Source organism: Xiphophorus maculatus, chromosome 8 (assembly GCF_002775205.1).
Source record: "Xiphophorus maculatus strain JP 163 A chromosome 8, X_maculatus-5.0-male, whole genome shotgun sequence".
Taxonomy (NCBI): domain Eukaryota; kingdom Metazoa; phylum Chordata; class Actinopteri; order Cyprinodontiformes; family Poeciliidae; genus Xiphophorus; species Xiphophorus maculatus.
The window spans coordinates 13,267,727-13,285,780 of record NC_036450.1 but is presented as its reverse complement, the minus strand read 5'-3'; the positions used below and the strand labels follow the sequence as shown (position 1 = coordinate 13,285,780).

The 18,054-nt window shown below is 37.6% G+C and overlaps 1 protein-coding gene across 2 annotated transcripts; it reads right to left on the bottom strand.

Annotated features, from left to right (window-relative positions):
• Positions 1 to 1,125: 1,125 nt before the first annotated feature.
• LOC102230058 (anthrax toxin receptor 1-like) lies at positions 1,126 to 17,498 on the bottom strand. 2 transcript variants are annotated; one of them, XM_014473678.2, is made up of 18 exons: positions 17,141 to 17,497; positions 14,531 to 14,602; positions 14,381 to 14,452; positions 14,218 to 14,299; positions 14,102 to 14,135; positions 13,877 to 13,956; positions 13,715 to 13,783; positions 13,550 to 13,630; positions 13,416 to 13,476; positions 12,019 to 12,117; positions 10,459 to 10,528; positions 9,902 to 9,980; positions 9,572 to 9,667; positions 9,404 to 9,445; positions 9,229 to 9,321; positions 3,991 to 4,155; positions 3,038 to 3,118; positions 1,126 to 2,579 (listed from the first exon to the last, which is right to left on the bottom strand). In XM_014473678.2, exons 1-18 carry the CDS (start codon positions 17,419 to 17,421, stop codon positions 2,199 to 2,201), a joined length of 1,938 nt encoding a protein of 645 aa, XP_014329164.2. In that variant the 5' UTR covers positions 17,422 to 17,497; the 3' UTR covers positions 1,126 to 2,198. The 2 variants fall into 2 exon arrangements, with proteins under 2 accessions (XP_014329164.2, XP_023193477.1); XM_023337709.1 differs by lacking the exon at positions 13,715 to 13,783 and having other exon boundaries at positions 17,141 to 17,498.
• Between the last annotated feature and the right edge of the window lie 556 nt (positions 17,499 to 18,054).

The window sequence follows — 18,054 nt, the reverse complement described above, 5'->3', positions numbered from 1 at the left end:
TTCTGACTGACAATTCAAGAAATAAGAAAAGTTTTCCAATAGAAAGACCAGAAATTAACAGATAGCATTTACAGTGAAAATAAGTTGAGCACCTACTCACACTCAGTGCACAAGACTCCACTCCAGAAGAAAAATCCTGTTGAAGTATGTTTAAAGTTTGTTTGCAAAAACCAGTGAAATATTAGGGGAATATAGTCTGGTTAGAGGAAACCAAAATTAAAAACACACACCAAGGTTGGAGAACAAATGCCCTGCACATCTTTTTTTTAAAAATAAAAATAAAATAACTATCACCTTTGGAGTTTGGAGGTGGGAACATCATGTTTTCAGCAGCAGCTTCATACAAGTGGAGGACAACAAGCCTCCATAATAACTATTGTAATGCGTTCTGTATTAGATGATATTACTGGATAATATTACTTTATTTTAAGGCGTATTCCACATTTTTACAAGGAGTGCAAATACATGTGGAGGACATTGTCAAAATTCCCAGGATGTCCCATAGTACTCAAAGAGTTTGGAGAACTTGTGCTCCAATTAAAGATGAATAAAAAGTCCTTTATAATAACTGTTCTCAACTCTCTGCAGCTGGATCCTTCGTACTTGATGGATTTAGTTTGCTGCCATTGCATGAGGAATGTGTGAATCTTGTGCAAATTTTGCTGGAATCAGAAGACACTTTAAAACCTCCTGAAATTGAAGCGGCTGGATTCAGGGCGGGTCAGGGGTCAGCGATGCTCTCCTCAAAAAAGTAGCGTTTTCTTCTGAGACGGATGAAACGTATCTAATTCCACTTTCTGGTAAATCGATTTACATGCTCATCCAGAACCTCTTCTCCAAGTGAAAAGCTGTGAAAATGGTTTATTTTAAGACTTACTGGAAAATACACAGTCACCTTATAAAAAGCTGGGCTCCTGACAGTCGGCTTTTCATGCTCTACCAGCTGCATCTTCTGAACACAAGATCAGCCACCCACATCTGGGGATTATTGTGCTCACATTTAATAAGTCAAAGTTCGGGAGATTTACCTCACACAAGCTCTAAGGTCTAACCTAAAGTAGCAGATTTTTGACATAATTAATAACAATAAAAAAAATCAACTGTGAGTCAAGCAGACAAAAAAGGTGTTGTTTTTAATTTTATTGCACAATGAACAAATCAAAGGTTTCAGATCTGCTGCTGGGTCAGTAACAGATTAACTCTCCGGAGAAGACATTTAACTTTACAGGAAATAAAACCCTGTAAAGATAACCTCCAGGTTGTCACTCAAAGGGATCAGAAATTAATTAAAGTTACATGTACTTGATTTTATTTTAGTAATCTGGTCTCAGTGTTGTACCTCTTCTCCATCCTGCATAAGATCTAACTGAGAAGGATTTGTGTACTTGCATGTGTATACATGCATGTGTCCCTCACTAATCCCTCACTTCTTCCCTCACAAAAGAAGAAGTGAGGGATTAGTTCAGACTTAAATCTGAGGGAAACACCAAGTCTATCTCGACACAAATAAACAAATATTTGTTGGTAGAATATCAGAAAGTAAGGCAGGCAAAAGAAGACGGATTTCTCTCCAATTACCAAAGGCAACCTTTCTGCTGAAAACCCGCTTTGGTCCAGGATTATTAAACAATTCAAAGAACTCAGAGTTAATTGATGAGGACACAACACATTTTGTGGTAAGGTGACAACAAATAGTGCTAGTAGCGTCAGCAGGCAGAGCGTTAAAGTGATTGTTTGTGAGCATAAAGTTTCCCAGGTGAGAACATCAGTGGTTTTTGCATTTATGTGCCCTCTGTCAGTTCAAAATGCCTTGTGATGTCCTCAGATCCCAGAAAAACATCAACTGTCTGAATGTTTACCCCAGGTTTGTATTTTACTCATAAGATACAAACACAATATTGTCCAAGTTCCTTTTATGCAGCTTTTGGTTGCCTGTAAGATTTTAAGCAGCTCCAAAGGTTTTGGCTGCTGCCACATCTTTATTTTAAAACTCTAACAAACAGTGAATGACACTTTTTAATGTAAAAGACAAACTAAACAGAAACATCTAAACAACTCGTCTTATTTACACTATCTGACATAGACTTGTGAAGAAATCGCTATTTCATGTTTTATGCATTTTTTGAGCAAAGTCAATGTATTTTTGTTTGAACACAATTTCAGCAATTTGTGGGTAAAATTTTGAGATTTTTGCATCCTCAGTTGATCTCATGGTTGGGTCGCGGAGGCGGGCGTGAGGGCGGAGGTGCTCTGCATGGAGGCGACGCCTGAGGTGGCGGAGGCAGGGAGCCTGTGGGAGACGGCGGCGCTGAGTTTTGCCTGCCGTTGGTCGGGGGCAGGTCTCTGCTGGGAGGAGGCGTGTACGAGGAGGAGCAGCTGCTGGAGGACGGGGGTGGAGTCGACGGCAGAGGCGGCAGGGTGGAGGTTGGCGATGGGGGCAGGTGGAGGTCCTCGCAGTCATCGGATGGGCGCCGTTGGTACCTGTGTGGTGTCGTGTAGACAGGCGTGGAGGGGTGGTTGTAGATGGGATAGCGGGGGGGAGGGTAGGACGGGCTCCGGGTGAAGTTGATGCACCGACCCTGTGATGAAGGCACAGAGAGTAAAGTGGAAATGTGTAGCTGCACAACTAATGACGAAAGGACAATTAGCTTTATGAGGGCAAGAAACTGGGCACAAATTCCTAAATTTCCTGTTGCAGGGCGACTGGCAAATTTGCAAGTGGAAAGAGTATATTTTTTCTTTTTAGTGAGTGACATAAAAGAAAACTCAGTCATGCAGACTCTGTGAACTTTGGGAGCCAGACTGCCTGGAGTCCTGATTACTTCTGCAGGCGTGTTGCTCCAGACAATAATGAATTGTCTGAATTACTTCATCATCTCCCAATGGCACTCCACAGCTTCCATAATTTAAATTATATTTAACTCAAAAATGACATTGAAGTTACGCCAGTCTCGCCATATGGGTGTTTTTGTTTTGCTACAGAACTTGAATTTATTTTTACATCTTCTCCTGCTTCACTGTAGAAAAATAAAGTCACCTTGTCTCCAGGATAAGGTCGCATCACTGAAACTCTGTCGTAGCCTCTTCTCAGCAGCACATACAGAGCATCCAGTTTTCCCTGGAAAAAGATGACATTTGTCACTTCTGTAATACTATTGCAATCTTATGATCATGATCAGTGGTTTTCTGAGCTTTTACTTTTGACTTTTACAGCTATAAGATCATTTTTTAAATTAATGTTCCAGCTGAAAACCATTACTTCTTAAGTTGGTTGACTTTCACACACAATACAGCATCATATGGGCATTAAAAAGTCTCTTAGGAACAAAGCTGTGTTGTATTTACACTAAACTTGGGAGTTCATTATAAAAAATGCCAAAAAAGAAGAGTTTCAGAGGTATAAAAAATTATATTTATCCAAAATAAACCCAAAATGTCAAAAAGGTGTCACATACCAGCAGAAAAACAAACAAATAAATTTTCTGCTTTCAGTTGTTCATAAGTTATTTATTTTTATCAGACAACCTGAAATTATTTCATTGTACCATTAATCTTTTGAAAAAAAAAAAAATCTCATGAAGAAAAAAGTAGAGGAAAAAAACTCTGAGCTCAGTTCTTTTCTCTGCAGATGCGTGGAAGGCTTTATGTAAAAAAACAGCGACAGATAAGCAATGAATGCAGCCAGTTAAAAACACAACAGACTCCACAGATTCCTTTCCGAGGGGTTAGCTCAGTTCAAGTCTGGATCTTGTTACGTCCGTCCTTTCAGCTGACAAATATTGGAGGAAACAGAATTTTATTACCTATTTCCTGGTAACACATAATCAAAGGCACTAAAACCAAAATATTTTTTCACTTCTGGTGTCTTAGGAAACATTTTGTGAGCAAAAACAAAAGCTCAGAAGACGACAGCACATTTACCCAAACCAAGGTTTGTATTTAGAGCAAATCTAAATCTAGTTCAGAAGGTGGGAAAATGTGAGTGATCACCTTAATGGGAGAATACCACTTCTGGGAAGAGATGGTTTTGCGTGTGTGGTAATAAAGCCGCGGTGGAGGTGGATCATACTCCGGAGTGGGCATCACAACTCGAGCATTTTTGGCTTTTTCCAGTTTGGCTCCTTCCTCAGTTGAGCCTTTATCTCCCCAGCGGACCTGAAAAGACGGACAAGCAAAGGAGAACAGCCATGTAAAATGAAAACGACAACAAGCTGCAGATATTAGTTAACGAAACCTACAGTAACATATAGTAAACATGAGGTCTCAACTCAACAGGACAGCCCACCTGGAGGGTTTGTTTCATCTGACCAAAGCACATGGGTCCAGTTAAAACCTTGGAAAGTGTTTAACAAACTTCACATGTTTATGAAAGTAGGACGCAAGATTTTGATGCAATATTTTTCCCCCAACGAAACGTTGACTTTTAAAGCTGAGATTTTATGACCCTGAGATCCATTAATTGGGTCCAATCAGAACTTTGTTTATGGAGCACCCTTCATACAGCCAGCAAAACGTTCTTTGGAGAGATTGAAAACACAAGGGCAGACATAAAATCACTAGATAAACTCATTTAATAACTTAGAATATTATTGAGAAGCCTATTTATTTTAGGAAAGTTATCACCAAGCGACACACTCTATATGAATTATATACAGATGCCTGTTTTCTCTTAACTGTTATGAACGGGAGTGGCAATAGAAATTTCGTTGAATCCTGTTAAATGACAATAAATGCTATCTTATCTTATTTTCCCTTTACAGCTAATGAAAACATGAGATTTTATATTAGAATATTACATCAGACCAATTAAAAATATTTTTAAAAACTAGATGAAAAATACTTTTAATATCGGCTTAAAGATTATTTTCAGAAAGGTACTTTTATTCTGACAAACGAGACTGATTAGGACATATATTCTAATATGATGCTTTGTAAATGATCAAATTAATTAAAGAGGCAGACAGAACAAATAAGTATTATAATTTAAAAATCAAAATCAAAACTACTTTATTAATCCCAGAGGGAAATGAAATGTTGTAGCTCATTAACTCAGATTCTTCAAAGACTTATTTAAGGTGGTAATGACAGGAAAGGTCTCTTGTAGCAGTCTGTATTACAGTCAATCTGCAGAAGCCTCTGACTTAAGATGGTTTTCTCAAGACAGAGTATTTTTAATCTTGAGAAAACAGAGTATCTTTAACAATTAAATCCGTCGATTATAGGAAAAGAGGATAAAGGCTGTTGAAAAAACTTTGGCGTCGGGGAAGCTGTAATTGAACTCATGCATTACTGCTGCATTAAACAACTGCTGTTGTATCAGGTTGCTTTGTTCCATAGAAACCATTCAAAGTCCTGCCAGGCTTTAATTAAACCAGCTCTGCTGAAATCCACAAGTCAAAACAAAAGCAGGCAGTCCTTTGTTTCCACAAATTTCCATGGAACTGTTTCAAAGTTATGACGTTTCCTCGACACTAACTTTATTTTACAGCTGATGCTAAACAGCGACGTTAAAGAGAAGTAACTAGCATGAACAAGATACCTCGCCAGACTTCCCGATTGTCTCGTCTCAATTCTTTTTAGTGTTCGCCTTTACCTTGATGCAAAGAAGGCTAAGATGTCAACAGTGAGCCCGAATTTAACAAGCTAAACCAGCACTGTCAACACAACCTTGGAAGTTCATTAGTCAAATTCACTCCCTTTCAGCTACCACACAAAAGCCACAAATGCCTTGACTTGGCAGAAAGAGCACATAAATGAAGCTCTGCATACTTTCCATTTTAGTGTTTGGAGTTGTTTGACTCCAGAGCTTTGCTCGCTGAATGAAGAGCGTCTTTCTTTTTGAGTGAATCATCCCAAAGGAGGCAGACATAATCCTGTTTCTGCATGATTTATCAGACACACACAAGGGAGGCAGAGTTCCTTCAGTCGTTCTCCTTACCGCTGCTCTTTCTCAAAGATTAAAAATAGGTATTTATTTTTAATGTCAAACTGTTCTGCAAAAAAAAAAAAAACAGAAAAGATAAATCAGTGCCTCAGACCAGTAAAACTTTTCAGCTCCTTCTGCCATGCAAACATTTCAGTCGTGTTTGTTGTCCAGATGGCCTCAGTCTTGCTCTCTGTGGCTTTCTGTGTCAGTCACAACAACAAAGTGACTCGGTTTCAGCTGCGTGCTGAACTCCATTAAGGCAGCTTTATTGTTCTTCAGTTTGATCTCATTCCCACCTTTCATCTTCTGCTTCCTGCACGCTGAGGATTGAGGTAAAGACTGCCACGTGTTTCATCTGTGAACCTGAAGCCAGTTTCGATTTAACTTTGGTCATTTAAGCATTATGAACAATGTTAATCACCACATCAAGGAGTCTGAATGTGGAATGTCTTTTCACTTATGTCCTCTTTTTGTTACTTTTGCGATTATTCTGTCTTTTCTTTGTTGGATTTGGATTTAGTTTCTCTCTCAGCTGAAGTACATGTGCTGCTAGATAATAAAGAAATGGGAAGACGTTTAATTTTCAAATCAGTAACAGGAAACAGGAAATGTGTTAGCAGAATATACAGCCAATGTAAAAAGAAAGTACAACCCTTTAAATACTTTGGTTCTATAAAAAGAGCTAGAAGAGATCCTAGTAAGTAATATAAGAGAGATGCATGATGAAAAAGTTTGTTAAACATGACATAATTACAAAAAAAATTAAAAAGTTAATATGTATAAAAATATGTAAAACCTGGAATTTAAATTGAATGTATTTTTTCCCAGTCACTGTTCTGCTTTCATATTTCTCATTGTGTGCTGTAGCATAAACCAAAGTTTGAACTTTTTGACTGTGTGCTTGTCATGCTCACTGCAGCCGAACTATATATGCTATAAAAGAAGCTTTTAGTTTTCAAAACAAGCAAGGCTTTCCAAAAGAATGACAACAGAAGCATGGATTTGAATGCAATGGGCCACAATTGTGTGAACAAATGAGGAATTTGACTTCTTTTTTCAAGCGTTCACAGCGTGCAGGTATAAATACATAAACTTTAGGGGAAATAAAATTAGGACAAAGCGATAATATGTACATGTATTTAAAAAAAATGTTAAAGAATGAAAAGTAGTATTTGGCTGTGCAAAAATGCTTATTTTATTTTACACTAGAGTAGCTGCCAGGTGTTTGTTGTTTTCAAGAAACTCTCAGTAGTTGGGTTTTCATTGACAGTAATTGCGCAATTTGACATTTCAGAAATAAATTTGCTCAACAAAAACACACCAATTTTTTTTGAAATGTTATAAAAAGTTTTGGTAAAGGGTGGTGTTCTTGGCCGCATCAAATTAAGTTTATTTCACAAAACTGCAATGAAAACACTTTTTTCGCTTCCCAGGAGTCACATGAACCAAAACATTGATGTCGCCACCACTACAGACCATGAAGAAGAAAATAACAGGAAGTAGTTGGAGGATGATTGCATGGCATATTCTTTAATGACTTCTCAAGAGAACAAACTTAGTCATATGTGATCTTAATTGTATTTATTTTTTAATGGAAACACCGCAATTGTGAAATGTTGTTTATTTTTTACATTTGTGGATTAAGTTTTGCACACAGTTGAAATGGAAGCGCAGCTTCTCTGGTGCCTGATTTTTGCAAACAGCTCACCTGAAGATAAACGTCAAAGCCGTTTGTATCCAGGATGTGTGGGGTCTGCAGAGACGTTACTGAGCTGCTCTTTTTCTGACTCTAGATCTGTAAAGGTCCTGGATGGATGAAATGTCAGCCATGATGATCCTCTCTCCAGACATAATTGTTTGCTGGCTGAGCCAAACCACACAGTGACGAACGAACACAGGACAAACTAAATAACTGTAAGTTTGATGATGACCAGCAAGTCCTGGCAAGTGACCAACAAACCACTAATAGGTAAAGCCCACCAGAGTTCTTGTTGATACTTTCCAGCTGCAGTTCTGCCTCTCAGATGTTGTGAAGGAAGTCAACATTTTATCAGAGAAAGCTCAATGAGGAAAAATAATCTTTCATCATTACCTCCTCTTTTATGTGCGAAAATGTTTAGCAAGATTCCAGTGCTGTTGTATCTGGAGAAATTTTAAATTGATTCTCCATTAACAAACAACTTCAGACCTCAGAAAAGACGAGTAGTCTGACGGCATCACTGTGACGATTTACCAGGCCGACTAGATGTTTTCCTGTTTTCTTACTTTCTTTGTGTTCAATTCAGTCTCAAAGTGATTCAGAGTGAGGGACTACCAAAGACACACCAAACCAAACCAGACCAAGAACATTTTTGGCAAAAACAAATCTGTTGTGTTAAGATTTCCCCAGTAGCTGAGCAGAGAGACTGTGGGACAAATATTCTTTGAGAAAGGCCCTTCATTACGTCTCAAAGCTTTTAATCCAAAGTAGTGTAGAATTTATCTTATTTATTTATGTTTGTCTTGGTGTTAGTTTTACATAAATAAATGGTTGTAAAATGAATAACATATTCAATTATTCTGTGTAAATATAATTTAATTAAAGAACTAGATCCTAATTTCGATAAGTATCCAGAACGAGACTGATTATTTATGTACGTGACATTAATATAGATTGACAGCTATGAATGTTTTTCACTTAAGCCAGGTTGGTGTAGTTAGCTTACCTCAAAAATTAAAATGATTTCCTCTCATTAAATTTCTCCTTCATCCGAAACATGAAATGTGATTTTAAGAAGATGAGACAGAAAAAAAATCTCTTTTTTTTTTTTTTTTTTTACTACATCTGTAGACTTTTTTGTTGCTTTAATCTTTGTGTTAGGAATGTTGAAAGGCAGGAAATCGCCTCCTCCTCCACAGACTCTGAGTTTTCCTTTGCCCACATTGTACAGACTTTACAGGAGCTTGCCTGGGTGGGTTGAGTGTAGTCCTGCAGACAGACTGCCTCCCCAGTGGACGAATAAAAGGAAAAGAAACAGCTCACTGGTTCTTTATGTTAGGACTACTTTGGTCTCATAACACCTAAAAGGGACTAAAATTTACCAATTTTTTTGCAATATATACAATCGTGACCAGTTTTGAAACTGTGAAGCCACATAATGACCCACTTTTCCTGACATCTCACTTAAACTGTGATGTCTTTACCATTCAACCACATCACTTGCTGTTGTTGGTTGTTGGGCAATTGCACAGTGAGGCAGCAGCAGTTTTCATATTTTGTGAATGTGTGTTGTTATTTCACTTTTTTTTCTTCAACATTTTACCTCCATCCTCTTGATTCCCCCGACTCCACGGCCACCGTAGTACGACGCATCCACAGTGGGCCACCTCTTCTTTGGAAAACCGTCTTCGTCCTCCTAAACAATGTTTTAGGCACTTAAAATAAATGAATTAAATTGTAACTTAAATGTGTAAATGAAATTAACAAGTGTAACCTACAGAGAGGTCTTCGATCACGGGAGGAGGTGGCTCATGAATAACCTGCAACGAGTTAAAACAGTCACTGTAATCTCACAGTTTTAGCACGTAAAAATTAGTTTATGAAGTATTTGGTTGATTGCAAAAGCAAATCCATTTATTTATATTTATTCTTGGCTATTTTCGTACCACGGTGCAGCAGAGAGGCCAGAACCACCAGAGCAGAATAACGGTGAACAAGAGCAGCAGAATGAGCAACGCGATCCCCACAAAGGTCCCGTCAGACTGCAAAGAAGATTTAAATTTTCACTTCGCACTGCTTTTGATTCGTATCAATAAAAAAAATGACAAGACTTTACATCATGTATGCATGATATGGGACAAACACAACAATTATACAAGAGTAAAAGAGAAATCAGAGTCAGGATTGGGGGAAAATCCACAACGTAGCTGATGTTTGGTGTTCACATCCAACCATCAGATAATGATCTGAACCAGTTTTGTTTCTTTTATACTTACACAGGTGATGGCAGTAATTGTGACGGAGCTGGATATGAAGCTGAGGCCGTTATTCATGCTGACATAGAGAGTGGCTGACCTGAAAAAAGGGAAGATTTCCAGCAATAAATGAAAGAATCCACTTAACAAAAACGAATGAATGCATTTGTGTGCTAAATTTGTCGTCTAATTAGTTTATTTTTATTTCAGCAGAATGGTTAAATCTTGGTATGTTTCTCTATGATCCCAGGTATTGTTTCTGTATCATAATTAATGCATTTTTTAAGCTGCACACATTGGGAATGTCATACAAAACCTAATTCCCCAATCCATGTATGTCAGCAGAGAACCCAGGTTAGCCTTTTTCATCCTTTTTTAACACTTTAATCTGTTTTTGTGTTCACAATTTGCTAAACTCTGTTTCAGATTGTTCATATTAAAGTAGAGGTTAGTCAGCTTCATGGTGTCTTTAATGAGCATGCATAAACAAAAATATGAGCACAAACAGTGATGTTTCATCTTATTATTTTATTCTGTATTTTACAGATGTGTTTCTTGTTAACATTATTCCCACTTACATTCCAAATCTTTCCAGAACTGGAGCTGGACACAAAAGATAAGTATCTCTCACCACCAAAGGTCTTTCCACTGCAGGAACAGAAAAAAAAGATTTCAAGCTCAAGGAGCTAAAAATTAGAGGATGGTTCAGTGATGAAGAAGAAAAGTCAAATTTTCTTCTCGTCTCGAAACATCAGAAGCTTCAATCCTTTTTTTATGTTATTAAATTCCTGGACTTCCTGTTCTGATGGAAACTGAAGCAAACAGGGGAGGGTTTGTGGCTTATTTACCCTGGCTGAGTGAGTGTCTAGCGTGTGCAAAGAGCCCTGCTTGCTGATGAGCTCCACATTCCCCTGCAGACATCTGAGAAGCCCTGAGTGCTTTACCAGCCGATTCAAAGCAAAGAACGACGGCGCTGATGGTGACTAAAGAGGTAGAAGGCTAACGTCACAGCGGCCCACCAGGAATTTTTGGCCCCTGCCCATCCATGTGTTGAGAATCAAAATACATTCAGCAGAGCAGAGTGGCGTCAAAGACACCAGAGTGCTTATTATGTAATGAAGATTAATATTTAGTAATGGCTGTACTTGTAGGTAACAATTATGGAGTTTATTATCTCGTTTTATTGCCTCGTCCTTAGTTTTTCCACACTTAGCTTGCTATTTATAGTGACAGTCTTTTTTTTGTCGAGTAATTAAATAAACATCTGGATGAACTTGTGTTTCTAACCATTTAGAGGTCATAAAAGACTTGAGAATGAGGTGGATGATCACCTTTCAGCAGGACAATGACTGTAAACATATAACCAGGGCTGCAATGGGACAGTTTAGATGAATTAATCTTAACCTTGTTCCTAGGAATCCTTCACGTTTTAGGTGTGTCTCCACTGCAGCACACCTAACTCAAATGAATGCATTGCCTCCTCAGCAAAAGTCTGTTACCCTAGTTAACATAACACATGCAGGGCAGGGGATCCAGAGGATGGAGAATCAGTGGTCTAGATAAAATGGCTCAGTCAAAGTCCAGGCCTAAATCCAGCTGAGAGTTTGGAGCAGGACATTCAGTTGCTCTCCCTCCGATCTGACTGAGCTTCACCAATTTTGCAAAGAAGCATGGTCATAAATGTCAGAAAAATTGTGACATTATCTGTTTGTGGAAAAACTCCAGAAGACACATTTGAGATTTTTATTTTTGAAAAGTGTTGTTTGATTCAACACACAAAGTCTCAGTAAGATACAGAAAAGTTTGAGTTTGTAACATAACGTTTTAGGGCAATAACTGCTTTTTGTGGAAGTGGAGCCACAGCTGTGCTGAGAGGAAAACCAAACACGTAACAAGCTATTATTAGGCTTGATAAGATCTTTTAAAGTGAAGAATATTTTAAAAAAGGAACCAAGATTATAAGAGAGTCTGGATAGTTTAAGGCTTTGAATGAGCTCCATAGTTACTGCAGGAAGATAGTTTTTGTTTTCAAGCTTTTTTTTTTCCTCAGGTTTATCAGTTTTAGTATTTTAGAAAAGAATATTTACAGTTATACTGAAATAAGCTTGTGTTAAATCCCAAAGAAGTGCAGCACTTACTGAAAGTAACTGTGTCGTTGATGCGGAAGCTGCAGAGGACTTTCTGCACGTCTCTGGCGTGAAGGAAACCGTTTCCTCTGACAGACACCTGGAAGTTTTCTGGAGGGACATGGCAAATTAGAAATATTGTTCTAAAAGAAAAATTAACCTCTGTGAAAGTTTTTGGGTAAATAAATGCAGAAATTTAAATACTCTGATCAAACATCTCCTGCTTTAGGTGAATTAGAATTACCTAAATTATTTCTATTAGCTAAATCCTAGAAAACTTTATTTTCAGATTTTTGTATCTCTCTTCAAATTCAGAAGTTTAACATACATTTTGTCAGTATCAAAGATAATTGTCTGTATGACTTGGATCAAACCTTAAACAAAAATAAGTCAACAGACACATTAGAGTTAACTGGAATCACACCTGTAGACGTATTTTAAGGTCACACCTAAAACCCACTGCTTTCTCGTTTGACATCATTGGGAAAACCAAAAGAAATCAGCCGAGATATCAGGAGGAGAATTGTGCAGCTGCAAAAACCTGGTTCATCCTTAGGAACAATTTTTGGATGTTTGAACATTTATCTGTTCAAACAATTTTATGCAAGTTTAGACATTATGGAAAAGTCCAGTCATCACACTCAGGAAGGAGAAGGGGGTCACGTGTCCCAAAGATAAATATGTTTTGGTCTAAAATGTGCAGAAAGACCCCAGATCAAAAGCCAAAGACAGCATCATTATCCACGTGAAACGTGTCCTGTGGTGACATGGGCTCTTCAGTGAGGAGGAAGCCATTGCTTTAAAAGAAACATAAACAGCCAGATTTCACTTTGCAGATGCACACATGGAGCAAGACACTAATTTTTGGAGAAATGTCCTGTGATCTGATGAAACTAGAGTGGAACTGTTTGGCCATAATCACCGTTGTTACTTTTGCAGGAACAACAGGGACTCTTGTAGCATCCTTACTATCAAGTATGGTAGTGGCAGCATCATGTTATGGGGCTGTTTTGCTGCAGGAGGAACTGGTGCTTTTCATAATATAGATGTGATCATGAAGAAAGAACATTATGTGGAAATATTGAAGCAACATCTAAAGATAAGAACCAGGAAGTTCAAACTGGTTATTCCACCAAGTATTGATTTCTGAACCCTTCCCGAGTTAAAATATTAGTATTGTTGTTTCTACATGAATATAAACTTGATTTATTTGCATTACTTGAAGCTTTTTCATTATTTTGACCATTTCTCATTTTCTAACTGTCCCAAAACAAGACAAGTTTGGTTTATTTTAACCTCTGACAGTGAGAAAAAACATATATGTGTTTTACTTTTTCAGTGTATGTAAATATAAGGCTTCAACTGTTTATGTTTATAGTTAAATAAACAATTTTGTGTTTTTTATTCACCTCCTTCGCAGATACTTGAGGGCTCTACAGCCAGGATCTCAATGCAAGATCTCTTCAAGATCTAAAACAGAAGTTAATCACATCACAAACTCTGTATTATGCTTTTATAGGATCTAACCAGGTGTGTGGCGTACCGAGTCAATAACTCCTTGCAGAGCTTGAAATCCATCATGCACAGGGAAAACGTGGTCCTTACTGTCAGCTATGGTGGAAAGCTGTCAATTAAAGCAGCAAACAGTTTAAGTCACTCCAGTTTAACAATGAATTGTTCCATTTATGACCTGGCAGGCAGACGTCACCTGTGTTTCATTGAAGTCTTTCACCCCAACACAGTACACAGTGGCACCGAGTTGCCTTGCTCTGCCAGCCTAATGATTAGGCAAGACTTTAAAGTCCAATTTGGCAAAATGAGAGGAAAAAAAGAACCATTGTCCTCCTCAGCTCTGAGTCATTTCCCTCACCTCTCTTTCCGCCAGGTCAAACTGATTCTCTCTCAGTTCTCCATCTGTCAGGGCGATGATAACACTAGCTGTCCGGTAGCCTCAAGAAGAAGAAGAAATCAAGAGTATAAGATATGAAAAATATGAAATTTAGCTGGAGTGTAGTTTTCAGTGTAGACGTCACGTTCTTTGTATCCTGATACATGCTTGAATATTGAGAAATACCCATTTTAAAAGTGTTCTCACCATACCCAGTGCCATAGTATATTTGCTCACTGGCCTGAAAGGAAAACATTTGAAGTTAGTAATCTGACTTGGACTCGATTTTTCCATTTATTTAACACATTTATCAAGATATTTACCCTTTGAAAGCCTCTGTGCATGAAGGTGTCTCCGCCTGGATGCACCATGCGCAGCTCCTCCAGTCCCATTCGAATTTGCTCTCTGATTAGGAAACGATAAGGAAATGCCAAAAATACAAACCAGAACCAGACTCATAAAGCAGAGTGTTGTTGTGAGTCCCACCTGTCCTCTGTTAGCGGCATGAGGATCCGTCCCTCCGTGGAAAAGACAATAAAAGACATCCGCAGCTGAGGACTGGGGTGTTTAGAATAAAGACAATAAATGACACAAGGTAACTGTGACAAATCATTTTGCTGGATTTTCTGCACAAACCTGATGAACTTGTGGGCGAGATGATCCACGAAATAATAGATCTCATTCCAGTAATACTGCACACTGCCAGACCTGAGTCACAAAGTTCAGAGCAGTGAAAAAGTAAAGTAAGATTCGGGAATATTTCTTATGCAAAACATTCAAAGAGTTACATTTGATACTTTTCTAAAGACTGGCAAGTTAAATGATTACTTTAAAGTAGTTAGCCAACTGTTTACTCAAACAAACACTGTAATGAATTTCGATAATTGTTTGACTCTGATTAGTAGTTTAGACCACAGTTCAGATTAAATTATTTAATTATTTGCAGATATACAAGATGGTTAATTATAACAACTAAAAAACATCCATATTTTCTGAGGGTCTTTCTAAATTATGGAGTTTTTTGAGTGTTTCTGTTTCTATTTTCATTAATTATCCTCCAGTCCTGAAACATGGCAGCACAAAATCTACGTAAAGAATAAGTAATGTTAAAAACGTAACCTAAGAAGAAGTATCAGATCTAAAATATAATGTATATAACAGGATTTGATGCTTTTTTAAAATATAGGGGAAAATCCAGGCCAGGTGGAGATCTACTGATTAAAACTAAAAAAATATAAGACATTTTGGGCATTTTCATAAATTATAAAATTGGATTTGACACAGCACTATATGGAAACCAAAAACTAGACCAACACAAACAAAACCAGGAGTTGAACCCAGATCTGCAAGATGATCGAAGTCACCCAATTCATTTCCACTACAAAATTCATCAAACCTCTTATTACTCTTCACAAAAAACAGCGACATCATGTTGCACAATGGCTAAAGAGCTGAACAATAGGTCTATATTCATATCTGTTTACACATTACAAATAAAGCATGGGATAATTTCATTAATTTTTATTATTGCTATCACAAAAAAAGACAGCAAACTAAAGCAAAAGTCACAAGGTTTTAACTGTTGCTCTCTTCTGCTCTGCATTTTAATGTCAGGTGCAAGTAAAAAAAATTTTAAAAGTGAACAAAAAATGCAGGATATTATATTGACGTCAGTAATTAAATGGAAATTTGGAGCTCTAACCAGCTCCAGCGCCTACTCTGGGCAGCCTCTCGTCCTTATGTTTTCATTTATCCAGAGATGTGAGTCTAAGTGGAGGGACGCCGCCAAAAACCAGGGATCTTTGGAACATCTGGCTCTAATGGTGCAAGGGTTCTGCTGCTCAGAGCACAGAGAGAAACGCTGCTGCTCCTGTCAGGGAAGAATGTCTGCAGTTTGACAACACGAGTCCCGGCAGTGAGTTTTATTGTCCAGGATGAAAAAGGTGCTTTCTCTGTTAAACCCAGAGAGATGTAAACCAGGTCATGTGACACAGGATCCGTTCTGAAAGGTCATGTTATCTCTGTGACAGTTTAATCGCCCGTGTGATTTAACCCTCATGTTTTTAAAGAACGTAGAAATCTGCTGCTGGATTTTATTAGTGCTTTAGAAGATAGCAGGTTTATTTCTAAAATAACTAGTAGATTAGGGAGATTTATTCAGATAAATCATCCGTTACGTAAGTCTGTGTACTGTGGAAATAAAAGCATTTAAGGCAAAACATAAAACTGTCCTTTTTTATTGCATTCCAATATTTCATTCATATTTCAAACTCCCATTTTAGCAGTCAAACAATATAGAAAAACAACTGGAAGCAGTAGGCTAGTTAGACATTAGCTAGCTGTGACAAATGCATTATTGCAGACTAAGGGTTTTAGAAAATTTGTTGTAAATAATAGAAAAAATATCATAATGTAAACTTGAAATAATATCAGGGGGTTAAGAAATCTTAAAGTTAGAGGTAACTTTTTCAAAACATAGAAGTTGATGAACTTATGAGATAGTTTTCTGAAGCTTACCAGATACTTTTCCAGAATTCAGAAGTGACTTTCTGAAATTTGCTGCATTTTTTTTTTTTTTTAGCAATTTTCATCGAATATACTGATTCCTTGCCTGAAATGTAGGGATTACTTTCAGGACTTACTTCAGGACATAGTAAGTTAGGTATAACTTTACCTAACTTGCTACTTACTTTCCTGAATCATAAGATTTACGTGCTGAGTCTTGCTATGTATTTTTCCAGAACTTTAGTGGAACAAGCTAAATAATTTTCCAAAAATTATTATATACATGCCTGAAACTTGAAAGATATTTTCATAAATAATTCAGGTTATTCATCAAAACCTATTAGTATGTTCAATGGAGATTGCAGGGAAGTAAGTCGCAAGTTTCAGAAAGGACTATCTTGATAAACCCAGACAAAGTAGCCACTAAGTTTTGTTAAAGCTTCATGTAAGTTCCAGCCTCTAAGTTATGGAAAATTACCTTGTAAATTGTAAAAACAAAATACCAATATGTTTCAAAAATATTTAGGTTAAATACAAATATGAGTAGTATAAAGACGTGGTACCAAATTGTTCACTTATTGCAGTCACAAATCCTTTATTTACATGCCCAGCTATAATTAGAAATTGTAGCTTTTTATAGCAATAACTTTTGCACCTGCGACATCAAAGTAAACTGTGGTGATTCATGCAAAAACTCTAAAAGAACTTCTCCTGTGATTATCCGAAAGTAGAAGCACTCACTTGTCTAGAACAAAGTAAAGATCAAATCCTCCATAGCAGGACGACCCTTCTTCCCTTCTTTCATAAATCTGTGCCATGCCGCTGCCCACCAGGACTGCCACCAGTATGCCCAGTTCCACACGCAGAATGGCTTGCCCACACCAGGACTGGGACATGATTACAAATTTACATTTGCCTCTGCATGAATGAGAGTAAAAGCAAATATTCTCCAGATGAAATATTCCCCGTTTAAAGTGCTCAAGTGTGGAGAGGCATCCTGGGAAGACTGATCTCCTAAGCATGAAGTTCTCCTCTGAGTTAGAGTCCCATCTCTGCCGCAGCAGCAGATGCACGCTGGCAAAGGACCAGGGAAACCAGTGGGACTGGGTCTCTGGCTCCCTCTTTCTTCCGTCTTGCATCCAAGGTTTCTACAAAAACAGAAAACAATCATTTAATGGTAGATTAAACACTTTTTCTCCGATCCGATACTTGTGAATGAACCTACAGCGTTTCAGTCCTTTTCGTCTTTTACAATTGTGAATTTCTTTCCTTTCTTTTGTTTTCATTTCTTTAATAAGTGATTTTGCTCCTTATCCATCAGCACCACATGGTGGTGAGAACATAAATACCACTGAACGACGACAGTGAAGTGTTCAACAATCAATCTGCATTACATATTAGAAAGCTAGAGTCAAAACTCATTCCTTTCGATAAGCATTCTTTATTTATTAACCCTCTATGGCATGACTTTTTATTTTTGTGGGGAAGAAATATTTTCCTGCATTCTTTGGGAGCTTGGTGGTCCCTAATTACATGTCAATCATAAAATCGGACTCTGACACCTCCTGGAACCAGATTTGGGTTTGTTGCCTCAGGGTAACATTGGTCTAGAACACCAAGATTGTCTACACTGATTATGAGAAATGAAATACAAA